The 20,156-nt window shown below is 42.1% G+C and overlaps 1 protein-coding gene across 1 annotated transcript; it reads right to left on the reverse strand.

Annotated features, from left to right (window-relative positions):
- Nucleotides 1-15,943: 15,943 nt before the first annotated feature.
- LOC129177403 (transcription factor Sox-9-A-like) lies at nt 15,944-18,956 on the reverse strand. The gene is made up of 3 exons (XM_054768508.1): nt 18,213-18,956; nt 17,877-18,127; nt 15,944-17,792 (listed from the first exon to the last, which is right to left on the reverse strand). Exons 1-3 carry the CDS (start codon nt 18,647-18,649, stop codon nt 16,993-16,995), a joined length of 1,488 nt encoding a protein of 495 aa, XP_054624483.1. The 5' UTR covers nt 18,650-18,956; the 3' UTR covers nt 15,944-16,992.
- Between the last annotated feature and the right edge of the window lie 1,200 nt (nt 18,957-20,156).

Genomic DNA, 20,156 nt, shown 5'->3' on the forward strand with positions numbered 1-20,156 from the left:
AGTAATATTACTAGATATTACATTTACAATATAAAATGATTTCAGATAATATCAATGCATATTCATACATTAATTAAATACATTAAAGGGGTAGATTGTGTGAATAAAGAATTCTGTCTATAATGGTGACCACATTTTGGCTCAAGACAGTAGCATGACAGGTTTGGCCCATATTCAGCTAAGCGATGTATTATTGTTATTTATTATTATGTTGGTGCCCTGCGATTGGCTGTCGAGGGTGTACCCCGCCTGTCGCCCGAAGTCAGCTGGGATAGGCTCCAGCATGCCCCCGTGACCCTAATGAGGAAGACGCGGTATAGAAAATGGATGGATGGATGTTTCATTTGTAATGGTGGTTAACTTCTGTTTATCCTTGAACAGAGATGATAAGGCACATGGGCAGCGTTATTTACCTTTGCAATACACATCCTAATTTGCCTTCAAAGTTGATATTTAAGTGTTTTATTTGTTTTAAACCCATTTATTGTTGGACTTGTATGTATTGTTTTTTATGTTGAAATGTTAATTAAAACATTAAAATATTACCCTATAGTTGTAGATTATTTATATTCTGTTTCTGTATTTCTGGTGGGGAAAACTATTTCCGCAATGGATTCTTTTGGGATCCCACTGCACTGTTTTCCATGCCATGTATGCATTTTATGTCCAATAAAATAAGTTAAGAACGGGGGTGGGGGGATGTACATGAGGCCTATACCAACACAACCCTAACATGGTAGCCATGCGCATAAAAATGCAGACGTGTGTTTTAAAAATGCTATATTTTGAAGTGGTATATTTTTAACGAGAATAATCAAAATGATCAATTAAATATTTTATTATTATTAATTATTTTTTTAATTTATTAATACAATTAATAAAATAAATAAATTAAATATGGTATTGTTAATTTACTACGAGTATATTTTATTTATTAAGAAATTAACTTTTAATTTAATATCAACAAAGACTTTTTTTTTGTTCTGCAGTTGTAATAAACTTCCACAGGAACAGGCACCTATGATAGAAGAAAGAAAAATAAAAGAGTCATTTGTTTGGTGCAATTTACTTATTGGAGTGCAATTAGCTTCCACGGTATTTATGATGTCACATGTGCGCCTTAGGGAACATTCTATAAGGAAGCTGTTTCCTTTCACTGTCTTAATGTGTGAAGGACAAGTCTTTCTCTCAGCTTTTAACACACCCACTCAAACACACACACAGTCCGTCAGTCAGTTCTGACACACTAATGTGCGCCACCCCCACCCGTCATGCCATCTGTCAATCATGATGACTAATGAGTAGTTGATTACATCACTGGGCCCTCTAATGCTGAACTTGGGGCCTTGAGGTGGGGGTGAGCTGAAGAGGTAAAGAGAGCCATCGATGAGGATGTAAAGATGGAGAGTGATAACGATACGTGGGAGATCATACTGAATGCAGAACGGGGAATGGAGGGAGAAAGGAGCGAGATAATGAGGCCACGACATCCCCGCACATGAAGACTTGAGATGAGAGCTCTGGTTTCCATTCAACTCTGTTGGGGGTTTCCTTAGTGAGGAAAAAGGGGGGATGGGGGTGAGGAGGGGAGGCAAGGGGGATTTGTGCGTCCTCAAATTCTTTTGCCTTTTTCCTCTCATTTAAATTCCACCCATGCATATTATCTACTGTATCTGTGGCAGTGACACTGATCACATTCTGCAGTATAGGAGGCTGCTCTTCATGACACATTCAGTCAGTGTTACAAATAGAACCTTGGTTACCATTCTGGGAAGATTTTGGAGTATGTTTGTATGAATTTGTGGCTATTCATCCAGAAGAGCGAATGTGATGTCTGCTGGAGGTCAATTTGTAGAGCTCTGATGTCATGTGAGGCTAGGTCGCATCAGGTACTCATGTTTCAACTGACTGATTTGTCAACAAAGACCACCGGAAGCTGTCATGAGCGATGGTAGGCCTCATCCGTGAAGCCTCCTTGCTCCTCGGGGCTCATTTAAGTCACTTGGGATCCTCGACAATATGCCGGCGTGAGCTCGACCTCCCGGTTGTGGTTGGTGCATCAAGGATGGCGGGTGGTTGCACATACGAGACAGCTGGTGACTGATACTCCTCCCAACAAAAACACACAACAAAAATCCCATCATGCACCGTGTCATCACTTCTTCAATGTTGGAGCCTCTTCCACTTTTTCCAAGTTCTTGTCAGCGTCCTTGCCAAATTCTGACAATGTTGTTTTTATTCGTTGTAGTAAGTGGCAGACAGAACGAGGAGGGAAAATCTGCTGAGCGTATGTTGGCTTGTTTTTTGACATTGCAGGAAAATAAAGTATGATATGATAAGTAGGGAGAAAGAAAAATGTGTCATATTGAGTCCTCAGCACAGTGATATGTTTGGTTTGGCCATCCTGCTGTGCTGGATGTTGTTTATCGAGTAAAGAGTCCCTCAGCATGTGCTCTTCTTCACACTGAAATTCATACATTTGCACCTGAGAGGCCCCTTTTAATCACAGGCTATACCACACTCACTTACCTCATTTGATGCTAGAAATTTTTTTTTTTTTCATTTTGGTGACAGTTTTGCACCTTTCCAATACTGTTGTAAAAATCTCCTATTTTTTAGCCTCGAAAATGTTTTTTTGGCTTTTCGCACTAGTGTTGCATACATAATTACAGAGTATGCAGTGATAAATGCTTGTGGAAGCTCCCAGGTCAAACACAATCCGTTATTATTATTATTATTAACTGTACAGGTCAAAAGTAATATTTTAACATTGGTCATACAAGTGTAAAAATAAGTTAAGCACTGTTAATTGTAAGATGAGGTCGTGCATGACAGTGTTAACTTCGGAGGCATATTTTTCTCTCACTATTTGGCTCTAATTCTTGTTGTTCCACTGTATGTGTATTTCTTTGCTCCTTTGTACTGTATGTTACCATTATCTAGACATCAGTATATAACAAACAAAAATGAGCAATTGCATGTGCGTTTGAGCCCAAAAAAAAAATGTTGGAAGGTCTTGCAAAACAATATATTGCACAAGAAAATAAGAGTTCGTAATTTCCATACACGCATTAACATTACATTAATCCTTTCCTTCTTGTTTTTGTTCCATGTATGCTCATAATCAGCGAAAAGATCACCATCTGTAAAAGATTACTGAGGTTAATACTTTGTAGTCTTTTCTTTGGGAGTTTATCACTGCCAGAGAAGCCATAATACAATACATAATCCCACCTAAAAACACAGGTAATGCAAGACCAACTCAAATCAACAATGGAAAGAGCAGGGCAGTTATTTAGGGGTATTTAGTAAAAGGGCAAGGCAAGTATACTGGAAACATTAATTTCCTGGTGGAGGCTTTGCTTGCATGCATTCTTTAAGATGATAACTGAGTAGAAAAAATATGAAGTTACCTGCTTTTTCCTAGTTAGGACTCATTGGTGGTATTATGTCAAGTTTCTGTGTCTTTTCAGGGCATTCAATCAATCGTATCGTGGCTGTATGAGAATATTCAGTCTTATTATTGTATTAATATTTCTTCTTCTTAGGTGTTCCGTAAAGTTGTTAAGCGAGCCATGAAGAAGCCACATTTTTGTTTGAAAAAGCCACTGTCACATGACCACACATTGTACTGGCCTTACATACTTACCATTAATGCTCTAAATAAGGACAGGGCATTAATTGTAAGTAGGGATTATTTCCAAGTTTTGCCTTTGGATTATAACTATACAAGTTGCAACGGCGGTAAAGCGCTGATTATGCAAGCGGGGAGTCAGGCGTTTTTCTTTAATGCTTCTAATCCAATAGCACACTACAGGAAGAATCACTTGGAGTCACACCTGCAGAAAAATAATAAGAAGCAACCAGTGGTACTGAAGAAACCTACCAAGCTATAACCAGTTTATAATATGAACATGCATTCAAGTTACAATGAAATACATCACATGATTAATTTCACGTATTGTATTTCACTTATTGTATTCGTCCAGAGTTTCATAATTTGCATTTTGCTTTGTTCTTATACAGATGTTTGTGCCACATAGAAATGTGCAGCTTTTCAAATTGTATTGTTGCTGTCGATAGGAGGAGGATGTCATGCCCTGTGTGACTGACTGCGTGACAGCAACAGTATTTTTCTCTAGTTCCGGATTTCATGCTCTTATTTTGTAATTCTTCTCTGGACCCAGCAGATCTTCAAGGCAATGGAGGCCGAGACAGCACGGTACACGCCGGAAGAGCTGGAGACGATGGCGCAAGGACTTTACGGCAGGCTGGTCCCCGTGGAGTCGCTGACACACCAGCCCGCCCACAACGCAGACACACGTCTCGCCCCCCACCCCTCGTCAGCCCCCGTCAACTCTGGTCCCTGCTCCATGCCAGCACAAGGCTGAGGTTAAGCTTCCCCCAATCCCGGCACCACGTCTGAAGCCACCATTTGTTCCGGCCAGGGGGTCAGAGTGGGAGGGACCCGTGACCCTCCTCTAAGCCTCCCTCCACCCGTCCATGGTTCCAGTTTTGGCAATGAAAGACGTCTGGAATCCATCATTGGAAGGGGGTGCTCATCTCATCAGTTGTGCGACTGGGTATGCACAGCTTGCTCCTCCTGCTCCTGCTTCACCTTCATGCCAGGCTGACGAGCCGCCCCATGCGTCACCTTCAAGTCTGGATGCTCGCTCCTCCTGTTCCTGCTTCACCTTCACGCCAGACGGACGAGCCTCTTCCTACTTCGCCTTCACGCCAGGCCGATGAACTGCCTCCTGCTTTGCCTTCACGCCAGGCCAATGAGTCTGCTCCTGCTCCATCCCAATTTCCTGTCCCGGCTCAGCCCACGCACCAGCCGCCATCTTCAGTTCCTGTCCCACTCCAGCCACTTCCTGCTTTGGTCCTGTCTATGCGCCAGCTGCCACCAGTTCCTCTCCTGGCTCTACACCAGCTCATGACACTCACATGCTCTCCTGTGGACGCCCAACTCCAATTCCCCCTTGGTCAGTTACCTAGGGGTGTCTTGATGACGCGGGAAGGATCCTGTCAGCTCTGTCGGGCATGTCGTCCCAGCTGTCCCCCAGAGGGGTCTTGCCAGTTCCACCGGGTTTGCCGTTCTGGCTCTCCCCCTGGAGGGGTACCACCAACGACACGGCGCCTGTCCTACCTCCACCCACCCTGTGTGACTTTGGACTTGGGAACTTCTTGGATCTGTTCCTTAAGGGGGGGTTACTGTCACGCCCTGCCTGAGTGACAGCGACAATTTATTTCCTTAGTTCCGGTTTTCATGCTTATTTTGTAATTCTTCTTGTTTTCTTCAGCCTTGTTTTTTGCCGCTTTTACTTTCCTCCACCTGCGCACCTGGTGAGAATTTGAGTGCAGATTATTTACTTCAACAGATGGAGTCTATCCTTTGTTGGAGCATTGCATGCTGTTGCTTGCTGTACTAATCTCTCATGCCTTCTGCGCATGTTTGGTGCATGTTGTGTAACACATGCTTCTGTAAGTTTCCCTTTTCTGCTCAGCTTTTGAAAATACTTTTAACTGCACTGGGTTCTCATCTCTGCATCCTGGGGTCTTCGCCACACTTGTTATGGCACTTGTTCTATAACTTACATTGGATAATTATCTTGTTTATTGTTGTGCTTTTGTAAATATAAATTGTTGCGATATGTTGCAAAATGTTTGCGAGATATCGCAAACATTTATATTTGTAGTTCTAAGCATAATTTAGGTGTTTTTACCCCCTTTTTACTCAGAGTACATTTGCAATACAGGAAGTGAACAAATGTATTGTGATTGATGTGAAACAGAAGGGGTAGGATTATATAACCTACCCTTTTTCGACATGTGGAACTGTGAATTGTATTACAGTACGTGATGTATTCCAATGTAACTTGTATGCATGTTCAAAATAAATTAAACCTTTACCATAACCATTTTTTGTCACTCCCACAAGGTTATGCTTTTTTCCTACAGCATCTATTACAACATCATATGGAAAAAAGATGCAAATTATCTAATGACGTCATTTAGCAACTTCTAGGCCAACCAATACCTCCTTTTCTTATTGAGGAGTTGGCAACAATGGAGGGAAGTGCTGCTGCCGTTATCGACATCGGGTGGTATTGGTATCATTAACAAAGTGCTTGACAATATCGGTATATCGGATTTCGGTAAGAAAAACAATATAGAGCATCTCTAAATGGAAGTGGGCTATAATGGGAATGGTTGGTTGTTGAAAAGAAAAAAGTGATTTGGAGTGCATGAGAAAGTGGAAAGGAAAATATGGTTGTATTTTACCACAAGGTCATTTGCACAACAGGGCAGCAGCAGAACCAATGTTGTAGTACCAGCATTGTGCTCCAGTTAGAGGTATAACTGGAGTATCTTCCAATGTTGTACTCTTTCATCAGTATTCTCATAAAAGTGGGTGTTCAAAGTCATGGGGGCCATTGGCAGCCTGCTGCTGATTTTTGATTGGCCCACAACATATTCTGAGGATAAAATTGAACACAGACCCCACCATAACATTACAAAGGAACACAAGTTAAGGGAAAATAGCTTTCATATTACAAGAAAAGAATTGCATTGCTGAATGTTACAAGATGTAGCCTTTTGCTGTGTCACCTATTGACATTAAAGCTGAGATGTAGGCTATTTTTATGCAGATATGCATGTAACTGATTTCACAGCATGTCTTGTTCAGTTGTCAGCACATTGAAAACACAGTGCTGTGTTTCTGAAAATGCACTTTTAATGGTCTATCTTGGGAACGTGGTCGTTTATTATGTAATGCTTGAGGTTGTAGGTTTTATATTTTGAGGCATTATGATTATTCATAATCCTTCTGTGCCCACTTATCCTTGCCACTGCAATTGGTTTTGTGGCACTTGCATCATCTCTGGTTTCAAACATAACACCCAAAAACATATCTGTCGAGCAATCGTCAGATTTTGGAGATTGAGCGAGAAGTGGGTCGGCAGTCATGTTTTGCATGTGTTGTTGAATGTGAGCGACAACCTTTGGGAGTATCGTAGCCTACGTCAAAGGCTTGAGACTAATACTGTGATTAAGTGCCACTGTAAATGCTATTCCATTTCCACAGCAAAACACGACTCCCTTATGGCCAGACAGGCTGCTGTTGCTATTACTTTTACAGCACAACCACACATTAGTACGATTTGTAATGTTATGAGAAGATGTGATATGATGACAGACCACTGCGGAATGGTCTTTCAATCAGGTCTGTCTGCAGCATTTGCTAGTTGTGTGTGTGCGTGTGTGTGTGTGTGTGTGTGTGTGTGTGTGTGTGCGTATTTTCTCCCACTCCAATACTTATATTTCATTGCTCTAGGACTTCATTCCTCGGCACAAAACACAGACTACTGCTACCTCCCATTCTTCCTCCTTCCTGTTCACTCCGTTCTCTTTCAGACTCTTATCCGTCATCCACACATCTTCTTGTTAAATTCCTTGGCAGAGTTCCGATTAGAGCTGCTTTTTTTTTTTTTCTCAGCACCTGCGTATTAATAGGATGTTGCTGTGATAGTCAGGCTGCAGTTACTTAACCCATCGTTATCACATAATGTTGCATCTGTAGAATCTTTGAAAGTTTTGACAGAATAATGTAATCTAGAAAGGATATTGTAGAGTTTGCTACCTCCATAGAGGTTGTCTATCTATCTACGATAGCTCACAAAAGTGACCATCACCATCTTTATTACAATATATCTTCTCAGGGGACAATGCTATCACAATGAAACGTGGATATATTTTTAGAGCAGTCGGTGTACAGCTTGTATAGCAGTACAGTTTTACTGTACACAGCCGTTCTCTATATAGCAACCCAAGTGAACCTCAGCATACTTAAAGTATGGTGGTCGTACCATCATGGTCTGGGGCAGCATGAGTGCTGCCAGCGCTTCAGAGCTGCGGTTCATTGAGGGAAACATGAATTCCAACATGGGCCGCATGGTGACAGGTGCCTACACCGAACTTAACTATTGTAGTTTTGTGTTTTCCTCATTCTTGTTAATATCGGCCCTAAACTGCACCAGAGTTCATTTGCAAATGACCCCCATCTTAAAGCAACTTGGTGCACTTGTTTGGTGATAGCGTCCAGGCTTAATCAAACAGTGAAGATTTAACATCCTGACCCTGCAAAAAAATAGCATTTATATCTAACATCATTGGCTACAGTGCAGGTGGTGCGCAGGGAAGCAGCAGACACCCTCCTCCCCGTCTGCTCTACATCTGGCCGTGTTGTATAGACCCTCCAAGCTCAGTCGACAGATAAGCCCCCAGTGATGGATCCCGGGTGTCACTAGCCAAAGCTCAGCCTATCTATCACAGCACAGCAGCCGTTTCATGTGGCCACTCTGTATATGTGTGAAAGGCTTGTTTTGTGTGTGTGTGTGTAGGTGTGTGCGTGCGTGTGCGTCTGTGTGTGTGTAGAAAGACGGATGGTTCACACATTTCAGGGTCTGAGGGTGTTTGTGGGAGCTTAGAGTGGAGAGCGACACATTTTGAGAGAGACAGATGGAGGGAGGAACAAGAGTTAAGCTGCATGACTGAAATGTGCTTAGAGAGAAATAATTTTACTGTGCAAAATAAGTTTTTAAACATTTTCTACAGAAACATTTTCTGGGTTTGAGATCAGGTAGTAAATAAAATCCAAAGCACTAGCAAACTTGTCCATGTCAATAATAAGACCACTACACGGCTCAGTTATTACTAGAGTGATGAAATATGTAGCGTTAGTATGTAGCCTGAAAGAGTTTTGTGATTTCCGAGTGTCAGTGAACGTGATGTATGTCCTGACTGAGGACAGTTAAGTTTGCTGATGTTGTTTCGGCATGGTTCGGCCAACAGTAGCTTGTTTTGTTTTTGCAGTAAAGAGTCCAAATTGACATTGAGGATGTTTATCCTTAATGATGGTTGAGGGACCAATATCGAGCACACATTGTATTCTTCCGCTGTAACTAGTTCTCGAGCTAGTCTCGTGTTTACGGACCAAAATTAAGTGTTTAATTAATTTATGGGAGCGCGTATATAACCATGAGACGATGTAACGTGGAACACCTTAAACCGTTTTGTTTTTGCAAACGCACAAAGACATGCGATAATGGGGCAGCAAATAATGAGCCAATTCAAAGAATGACATCTGATGAGGATAGTTTTAAAATTATTGGCCTCTTTACGCAGAAATCAACAACTTCCGTTTCTACTACATCGTTCTCGTTCGGCACCAAACCAATGCAATAGTGCATTGCTATTGCTCTATTTACTGTGTCACGTTCCACGTGCCCTTGCTTGGTGCCCCTGTCTTTTCTGTCCAGATGCTATGTCCCTGGCTGGAGGCGGAGCTGCTGAACGCACCTGAGCTTGATGGCTGACGCCCACTACTTAGGCTGACTGCTGACAGCTGGGGAACGCCGGATTATGCCTCTCTACTCCATGCTTTGTCTGTGTGCTACCCTTTGACCTGTGTAGTTTCAGTTTTTCATGAGCATTCAGCAGCACCTGCCTTCAGCCGGCATTGTTTAGTATTTTCTTTTCCATGGTGTACTCTTTTGTTGTCACCATCGCCTTGTGGAACAGAATAGATTCTGTACAGTCCTACCTGCCTCCTGCCTCTGCCTCTGTGGTAGCTAATAACTGTTGCAGTGTGTTTTGAAGCCAACGTTCCCAGCAGATAGTTTGGCACCTTTTAGCTAAATAAGCAAAAACAATGGAGCCTTCCATTGTAACTGCTTGATTTTCTGACTCAGGGAGGCACACACAGTGTGGTTTTCATTTTCTCATGTTGCTGGATGGCAGCAGTAAAGCAATTTAAGTCATTGTTTCATTAGTGAATTCACCATTAAAAACACAAACCTTGTTGAGAACAAACAGTTTTTGTTGTTGTTGTTTCTTTACACACACACACACGATTAGAAGCTCAATCTCATACAACCACAGCTCTATCTCCATCACATTTTCCTTTCACTCTTGTCAACAAAAAGTACCTAATTACATTTTTATACTTATCATGCTTGCATTGCATGCTTGGCCTGTGCTTGATTTTTCCAGCGTTATTAACTCTTTCTCAGCCTCACTTTGCAATGTTCTCTTGTGTTCACCAATTGACACTTAGAAGTGTAATGTATCTTGGGGTCTGTCTCTAGATACAAATACTTATGGAAGACAAGAAAGATGGCTGACGTCCAAGCTGTTAATAGTTTCCAAAAACGTTACCTGGTCGACACCCCTACTTGTGTGATCTGGTTTTAATCATGTTTTTCAGTTTAGTGATGGCTCATTCGGGAACGAAATGACTCTTTGAGCCAGCTTTTGAAGTGAACAACAAGAGCTGGCTCTTTTTGAAGTGAACGAGCCATCATTTTTGCTACAAAAAAAAAAAAATCCTTTAAAGCTGCACATGATTGGTTTAATTATGTGATGAGTCGACACTAAGCAGAAGTGAAATGTGTTCCATGCTGAGCATATAGATAACAAACATTTGATATATTTTTGCATTAGAAATTCATTTCGCATGTATTTTGTTAAAAAAACAACATGAATTTAAGCAACAAGAAAATCTGAGGAGCCGTATGGGAGCCCAAAGAGCCGTCCTTTTTCGGGAGCTGAGCCATAAGTGGCAGCTCTTTAATTCCCACGACTACAGGCGTGGCATGGTGATGTGTACCGATACAATTATACTGCCAACTGTTGGCTTGGCATACAAACTTCAATTAGTCAGCTTTTCTGATCTGTGCATGCAAGGTTGCCCTTGCAAAATCTGTAAAAAATTTGGAAATCAACCAAAATTTCGGGAGAAAAACTTTGCAGGTATCAGTGGCTTGCGTGTTTTAATTGATCGATTTTTTTAGCGCTCAACGTTTGGGACATGCTTGGCTACATCACATGTTTACACTTGCACAACTCAACATGTCGGAAAACCACTGATTGGCGACCAGTCCAGGGTGCACTTTGCCTCTCGCCCAGTCAGCCGGGATAGGCTCCAGCTTACCTGTGAGAGGACAAGTGGTATAGAAAATGCATGGATGGATGCCCTTTCTCCAAGTCTCAGCAACTACACACAACAAGACTACTATTTCCCTTTTTCTGTGTGCTGTGAAAATAAACAAATGGCTGCACCCACCTTTACTTGAGTCTTGAATTTGTCTCTACTTTACACAAGTGAATCAATTCTTATTTTGGTCACTGTCTGACATTTTCCTCGCATGGAGTTTGTGCAGGTTCTGTGCCTTCTTGTTCCATTTCTGTTTTTGTAAGTGTTTTTGCGTGGATAAGGATATTCCGTCTTGACAAAGACGTTTTGGAGTGTTTTGTTGTTTTCTACTCTTGTATGACTGGTCAGTCCGTCAACTTTTAAAATGTGCTCATACTTTGTATAATCACTGGCAAGTAAAATCATAATGCCTTTTTAATGGCAGTGTCAACAACACCTGTCCAACAGTGACTGCGTCAGCCAAGATGCATGCTAATACCAAACTCTCGGTCTTTAAACATCTCTCTGTGCACAGTGTTTAGCATTTGAAAGGACCACCCATGAGTTCAGGAGGGGGCAAATTCACAGAGAGGAAGAATTGGTTCAGAATATTAATTTCCCTTTTTTTTTCCTGGGAAAAGTACCCGTATTAAAAACCGCCGGCCCTTTTCATTCAAAGTCCCTGTTCTGCATAAACAAACTGCAGTTGAAATGTAAATGCAAAAAAGGCATTCATTTGCATACCCTCATCAACATGAAAAGTTGTTTGACAATAGCTGGCATATGTGTAATATTTACTGCTGTATACAACCACCAGCATGTATACACAAGCTAATGTGATCCAGTATAAGTAATTGTCAACAAATCAGCATATTTTCTTTCTGTTTTCCTTGGTTTTTGGAGGCCCCAGTTTTTGTATGATTTGGTTTTGGACAAAAACAGTTGCCATAATTTTGCCTGGGTTTTTGTACAGTCTTGGTTATTGACAATATCGCATGCAGCAACGTACTTGTAGTGCGTTTGCCCTGTACAGTATCATTCCGTGGAAACGAGGGACCAAACAAAGCATCCTCTGCATTGCTGACTCACTGTCTTTTTAACAAAGTTGTGAGTGCCAGCAGTGTGAAAAAGAAGGAACAACCAATGTATGTAATGTATGTATAACTGTAATAATTCTATAAAATGTACTTTTTAAAATATTTTTAGGGGTGTCAAATTAAAGCATTAAATGTGAATAATGTAATTAAGCACAGTCATATTTTGTGCATTTTTATTCAGGTCAAGATAATTTTTAATCGGTTTCTGTATGCAAGTTGCCTTTTTCTAAAGTGGACAGTGATCGGCTGTCATTGTGTTTGGCCTGATAGTCTCCCATTGTAGTTGGGAGGACAAGCGAGGAGCGGTGAGTAGCGGAGAGGAGACATGAAAATGGAGGTGTCGTTCCAATGAATGGGAAATTTACATTTTAAAAACGCCACAACTGCACCATCAATAAAGGATATGCCTTCTTTGTAAGAAGGAGTTTGCTTTCCACCGAAGCAACTCAAGTTTAGCCTACCACATTGAAGCAAAGCACCCAGTCGCGAGTGCTGCCACAGCTAACGGTGAAGTTAGCGAGCCATAGCCAAACTGAACTGGAGGAGAACACCCCGCATATGAGCAAGTCTGCGACCGTCAGGCTGACGAATCAGCATAGGTGTTGCAAACTGACAACTTTTTTTCTATGTCAATATTTTGATCTGCCATAATAATGTCATGAATTTAAATGAAAAGAGCTCAAGGTGAGGGCTTTTCTCAGCATTTTTAGGTGAGATTAAAAAAACTTGATGAATTGAATATCGATCATAATTCAGATCAATAATTTCTCAATTGTTTGAGAAACACTCAAACGCACTCATATTTTTGTGCGTCTGGAAGATTAATTGGATTTACATGATTTCCCGTGGGAAAAATTGCTTTGGTTTTTGTACGTTTCATCTGATCCTTTGGAACAAATTAATAACAAAAAAGGAGGTACGCCTGTACAGCTCTTGTGTTTGTGCAGTGGACCTAACTTATTATCTCGTCACATTCACCTCAAATGTCTGCGGTGGTGTGTGGTTAATTGTGTCTTAACAAAGTTAATGTTGAGTTGGGATTTTCATCATTTGTCAACACAAATGTGTTGTGAAAGTAAAAAAAAAAAAAAACACATTGTGATTGGGATTTGGAGGGACCACAGCCGCCAGGAAGTGCTGGCCTTTCTTTCATGGAGCGTTTTCTCACTCCACAATTTTTCTTCCAAAGTGGGGAATGATAGAAGCACAGCCAAATACCATGTGGTACTTGCATCCTGGTTAGACTATTCATTGTAAGCCTGTAATAAGAGCTCCTAACACATTCACTATATCCAATTATTTCACACTGACAGTTGCAGGAAGTAGGCACAATGTTACAACAAACAGTACCAAGATCCCATGGAAAATGCAATTTATCCCATTTAAAAGGGTACGGTACTTAACAGAAACTTGGATTGTGTGCAAATAGTCCTGAAGATGGCTCTGAAACTCTATCTGCGTGTCCGGTTGATGGAAATAATCAATGAAGTTACGCTGCCGTGCCTCATGCATAAAAGTGCACAGTGTCTCTCATCATGGGAACAAGCACTGTTGTTCCAAACCCTCGTTACAGGAGTGTGCAAATTACGTGCGTGTGTGTGTTTGTGTGCACTTTACTCTTAGTGCCAACTCGACCAGGATCTATCATGCTCTTTTTGTGCTCTATATTTTATTTATTTGACGGAGAAACTTTATATTATTTACAGATTTTGCTTTCACAGTGTCTTCTTGCATGGTTGCTGCTGTTTTAGCATCCCACTACATCCAGCAGATGGCACTCTTTTTTATATACAGTATATATATTATGTGTCATGCACCTTATAGATGAATTTTGGACTAACTTCCTTAATATGTTTTTGTCTGACTTCGAGTCAGGAATTCTGTTGATCTTACTGCTCGATAATCCAAATTTTAAGTTTATTGTATAAATGGGTACAGCGGAACCTGGACTTCTGTTATTAATCCGTTCCAAAGGTGCAGTGAATCGCACGACAACTCAAACAGCTTTTCCAATGTCAGCCCAATTCATCCAATTTCCAGACACCCACAGATATGAACACAAACCACTTTTAACATAGAACAATTATATTTTTACATGCAGAAAACAATTTGAAATGTATATAAATACATATGACGTACGAATTCGAATTCAACGTCGCTTTTACCTTGACTGAAGACCCCTGTTGACAAAGATGGTGAGAAGAGAGAACCACACGGACAGCACCTTTGTACTTTGTTTTTTTTATTCAGTAGTGTTTCTCACCTTCTTTATGAAAGTGCTGGCACTTGCCAGTCAATTATTTTGCAGCTGTGATCAATAAAACAAAGCACACACTTGTGATGCAACTGTGTTCGTGAGCAAAGAACTACAGGGTCAGCCGGTAATGATGTCATAGAGGGGTGACGGAGCTGCAGGACAATAACTTCCATGTGGTAGCTGAGACCAGCTAACAGGCATGTTTTGCAATAAAGACATGTTAAGAGCACAGCTGGACTTAAGCGGCGTATTAATAACACGACAAGACTGAGTCACAAACACATGGGATTCTTTGTGTGGGAATTTGAGTCCGCGCAATGATGCGGCAGCAAACGGACCAGTTTGTGTAACATTCTCACTTCAGTTTTCCTTACAGAATACCGTATTATTGTGCAAACTAAGTATCGCAAGATTTGGTGTTGGGTGTGTGATTCAAGATAGCTGAATAAACAAGAAATGCTGGAGTAGTTCAGACACATCTTTATTAACACAACAAGATTCAATGTACCAAAGGGTAAAGATACACATACTGTATTGGACGATAACCGAGACAGTGTACGAGAGAACTGAAGGAACATTTCGGAAAAAACTTTCATCACAAACCGAATCATACAAATCATACAATCATACAAAAACAGAGGTTCCACTTTAATTTCTTTATTTATTATCTAGTACAACATTGCAGTTGAAAGATCATTTGGAATTACCGTGGAATTACCGTATTAACCCAGATATAAGAAGAATCATTATTTTAAAGCAAAACACAAAAAAATCATTATTAAATCATAATTTTTAATATCAGTATCACTGGTAAATTGTGATAAAAAAAGGTTATCATATTTACTTTCTGCTCGACAGGTGTTGATGACTCTGCCTCATTGATTACGTTCAAATTTGCAATGAAACTGTGCAATTGTCAGTGTAAGATCAAACCTTGAGGTAAAATAATGTCACGTTGCTGTTGCTTGGGGGCTCCCAATACAGTTCTGAAGTCTAGCTAACTTTTAACACAAATAATGATATACATGCATTTGTTGATGCCCTGCGGTTGGCTGGCGACCAGTCCAGGGTGTACCCCGCCTCTTGCCCAAAGACAGCTGGGATAGGCTCCAGCATACCCTCGACCCTAGTGAGGCCAAGCAGTGCAGAAAATTGATGGATGCAGTAGTTGAACAGAAAACACAAGCTAGTACCACGTTACCGACTTTGAAGGTACAAGGCTGCATAGTGTTGCTTTACAGTCATGTATGCATTGTGTACTCTACCTTAGCATTATTCGATGACGCTACAGCTACGGTTAAAAGCTTTACTGTCTTTGTTGTGCGTTACGCAATATCTAGGCAGCCTCACTTGCAATTAAAATGCACATATTTTCAACATTTTTCTTATTGCAATAAACAAATCATGTACACCCCCCACCCCTACCCTCTGCCCCCCTCCTCCTTAGGGTCCCACAGAGCCTGACCGCCTCCTGCAGCTACCAGCTGACAGGAGAGCGGAAGAAAATAAAAGTGGGAGGTAAAAAGAAAACAAATACAAGGACTGTTCCTTGGCACTTGTCCTTTAACTCTTTGCTGTGAAGACTTCAAAATGAAACCTCTTTTTTGATATAATTTTCATTTTATTGCAAATACATATACAAAAGATTCTGTAAGGACAGTACAAATGCTTTGCAAAATAGCAGACATGGGGAGAACATTAGTTTGATACTGAGGGAGGGAGCTGCACGAGACAAAAAAAAGTAAAACACACACTGTAAAAACCTTCAAACTTACACAACATTTTCCAGTTCTTTCAGCCTTATTAAACTTAAAAAACAATTCACAAATAAAACATTTTGTAACACAATACGCCCCTCTCTTACCTTTAAAGAAATACATACTTAAAATAGACATTTAGATAAGATAAATAAAGAACAAAGATGATTACAGCATTTTGTATTAGTACCCCCTGGGTTGAAATCCAAATGAAAATGATGAAATATGTTTACATTAACAAAAAAAAACATGAAAAGTAATACGAATATGCAAAAAAAATGACAGGAAATAAATAAATAAAGGAGGCTGTCTGAGGAAACCGGTTAAATATCAACGTGGAAGGAGACTGCGGGGGGAGGGGTCAAAGTTGACTTCCTGTAACTGTCAAACACACGCTGCTGGACGGTAAGTGTAATGTCAGCTGTTCACACACACACACACACACACACACACATGCGCGCATCCAAAAGCTAGAGAAAAACAAAACAAATCCAAGGCACGATGGCGCAGGAGGGCTGCAAGACATCTCCTAACAAAAACAGCATATAACACAAAAATAATGACATATTAAAATCTACAAAGAAACATGTGAAATACAACACATAAACTGATGTTAGTTGTTGGACTGATTACAACATAATCCTTTTCATTTTATATCAAATAACCAACCCCATGGTCATAAAAACCGCCAGCGTATGAAGACAGACAACAAAACAATGATAGTACCTACTGAAATATTAACAATAAAATCCTCACAGAGGATTTTTTCATCTCTAAAAATATATATATATAAAGTTTCTATCATAGTACAATAGCAAGGCACGACGTGAGCCAATCTCAAGTCCATCTCTTTGACTTCAAGTGTCTGATTCAGATCTATGTGGCTGTATACAATGTGGGGGTTCAGGGTCTGGTTAGCTGGGTGTAAACCGGTGCCTGATCCCAGTGCTGGGGGCTGCTCTGCGGGATGGAGGGCACCCCCGTGTTGTCAGCGATGGGTGTGTACATGGGCCTCTGGCTGGGGCTGCTCATGTAGCTGAAAGTCGAGTAGAGCCCCGAGTTCTGACCTGCCCCAGCGTGGCTGTAGAATGATGGGGCGCCCCCCTGGTGGTCGGTGAAGTCGTACGGCTGTGGCCTGGAGATGGCCGGGTAGGAGGAGGGGCTGTAGTGCTGCAAGTTGAAGGGGCTGTAGGAGACATGCTGCGGTGAGCCCTGCTGCTCGCTGAAGTGGCTCGGGCTCAGCTGCTCTGTCTTGATTTGGGTCCTGTGCTGAGCCTCGGAACCGGTGCCGCCACCGCCGCTGCCGCCGCCCAGGGTGGTGAGGGTGTGCTGCTGTTGTTGTCCCTGCTGGCTCTGGCTTTTAGGCATCCAGGCGGCTGCCCCTGCTGTAGGGCTGACCGGCGCGCCGCTGCTGATGCTGTAGCTACCGCTGTAAGCGACGGGTGTGCCCGGCCCGCTAACGGAACCCGGGTGCCCGTTTGGTGGGAGGTACTGGTCAAACTCATTGACGTCGAAGGTCTCGATGTGAGAGATGACGTCGCTGCTCAGCTCACCAATGTCCACGTCACGGAAGTCGATGTTGAGCTGGCGCTGGCTGGTGCCATCAGGGAGTGACCTGAGACCTCCTTCACGCTTAAGGTCCATCTTGCCTGAACTGACATCAGTTTTGGGGGTAGTGGGAGGGGTTGGGGGTCCCTGGGAGCCTGGAGGATGTAAGCAACATACGACATTAGATTACACACACAGATGCAAATGATTCAAATAAAACACCTTGTATTCACGTTTACCTGAGTGCTCCCCAGGAGAGTGCACCTCTCCCATGCTGGAGGCAGGAGAGTCTGCCTGCTGCAGGGCTTTAAAGATGGCATTGGGGGAGATATGGGTCTGCTCGCTGCCGTCCTCAGGCTCACTTTGGCCGTTCTTGACTGACTTCCTCCGCCTTGGCTGGTACTTGTAGTCCGGGTGATCCTTCTTGTGCTGCACGCGGAGGCGCTCAGCCTCTTCCACAAACGGCCGCTTCTCGCCCTCATTGAGAAGCCTGTGCGTAAAAACGCATGAAATGAATGTTGCAATCTCGCCTCATTGTATCAAATGGTTAGTGTTGTACATGAACCCACACTTACCTCCAGAGTTTGCCCAAGGTTTTGCTGAGCTCGGCGTTGTGCAGGTGCGGGTACTGGTCGGCCAGCTTCCTCCGCGCAGCCTGCGCCCACACCATGAAGGCATTCATCGGTCTCTTAACGTGAGGCTTGTTCTTGGTAGATCCGTTTACGCGCACCGGCATGGGCACCAGGGTCCAGTCGTAGCCTTTGAGCACCTGGGACACAGCCTCGCGGATGCAAGCGGGGAACTTGTCGTCCTCGTCCTTCTTGAATTCAGCCAAAGCCGCTTCCATTCTGAGCAGCCCGTTTTCCGACGGCCGGGTGTTCTCGGTGTCGGAACCGGAGCCGGACGGGCACGGAGAGCCCGCGGAGTCCTCGGACATGCTCGGGCTCGGGGCATCAGAGAGACACTTGTCTTGTTCCTCCGACATCTTCAGGTAGGGGTCGAGAAGATTCATACGCAAAATCGGTTGCTTCCAAATTTACGCGTGAAAATGAAACTGTGGACGCTTGCGCCTCGCGTGAAGGAGGACCGTCTTTAAAATCGACCTTTCCTTGTCAGAGTGAAAGCCTTTAAACTTTGCAAAAACTTCTCCAAGTCCTGGGATTGTGCGTAAACTTAAACTGGAAATATATATCTTTACGCACGGGCATCCAATGATCAGTGCGTCTATGCAGGCAAAAAAAACCCTGCAAAACCTGAGAGGTTAAGTTCAGCTGTGTGGTAAAGTTCTCCTTCCTCGTCTCCAAGTAGAATCCCCAGAACGTGAGTGCTCTGAACTGCAAAGTGGCTGCAGACTAGCTTTATAAGAATGTTACCATGGCGCGCAGGAAAGCCCACATGTGATTGGTGGGCGGTGTAGTGACGTCAAAGTGAAGGAATTTGATACCATCACTTTCTCCTCTTGTGTCCCAACACAGACAGACTGCACACTACACTTTAGACATACGGTGCTATGATCCTAGCATTCACTAAAACGTGAGCAGGTTTGTTTTGAATGACATTAGTGAGAAGTAAAATGTTTTAAAAAATGTGGATTTATGCATTAAAAACACCATCAGTGTACCCAATTCGAAGCACTTTTTATTCCCTAAATTTGCGTTGCCTTTCACCAGTACACCATGTTTGCCAATAGGAGGCGACAGAAGCCTAGGAACTCAACTAAGCAACTCCCCCTGCCCCTCCCTTTTTTAGAGTTAGAGAGAGGAGGAGGGCGCGACATCAGACTGCTGCAGTGCAACCAGCTCAGCTTCTGATTTCTATCATTTCAGCAACAGGATTATAGTCATTCTGCTGACTGGGCCACTTTTTGTAGATAAAAAACAGGTTTTAATAAAGTGTTTTGTTTCCAAACATGATAACGTTGTATCTTTTCCAACAGAGACTCTCATATGCTGTAAGTTGGCCTGACATTTCGTTATTAGAACTTAAAAAAACAGTTATAAAGTTTCAGATTTATGTTTAAAAATGATATTTGAGTGTATAAACCAACCATGGGAGTAACTTCAACATAGATGTTAATATAATAATGACGTTACATCACTATATAATATAAACGAATGTTAAATAAAAACAAATGGCATGAATTAATTATAACAAACATTCATCAAAAAGCAAGATAATGTGTGCTCATATTGTTTTGCTGACAACAATTAACAAAAATGACCAAAATGTGCCTTAAATTGGACAAAAGCCCACGTTGATCGACTAAATAATATCACAAAAGAACACATACAAATATAAACTTGCTCTGTCCTCTTGCCGTGAGCCAAACAACACAAAATGCTGTACAGCGGTCAGAGAACCTGCCTGCACACGCCCCGTTTGATTGTTTATTATGCTTAGTGGAGATGTGGAAATGTAAATCTGGCTTGGAGCTAATGTAGACAACATGTGCTACCTGAAGTTGCTTTTAATCGTTTGCAGATGTCAGGTCATTTGAGTGTGGCTGCTTGCAGATTGCA

The sequence above is a fragment of the Dunckerocampus dactyliophorus genome, chromosome 2 (genome assembly GCF_027744805.1).
Source record: "Dunckerocampus dactyliophorus isolate RoL2022-P2 chromosome 2, RoL_Ddac_1.1, whole genome shotgun sequence".
Taxonomy (NCBI): domain Eukaryota; kingdom Metazoa; phylum Chordata; class Actinopteri; order Syngnathiformes; family Syngnathidae; genus Dunckerocampus; species Dunckerocampus dactyliophorus.

What these genes read in the sequence shown, in the direction of transcription:
- LOC129177403 (XM_054768508.1), bottom strand. Translation starts at nt 18,649, where the DNA reads ATGAATCTTCTCGACCCCTACCTGAAGATGTCGGAGGAACAAGACAAG. An exon ending in ACCTTGGGCAAACTCTGGAG is followed by an intron (nt 18,128 to 18,212) that starts GTAAGTGTGGGT and finishes TTTTACGCACAG; the next exon opens with GCTTCTCAATGAGGGCGAGA. An exon ending in CTCTCCTGGGGAGCACTCAG is followed by an intron (nt 17,793 to 17,876) that starts GTAAACGTGAAT and finishes TACATCCTCCAG; the next exon opens with GCTCCCAGGGACCCCCAACC.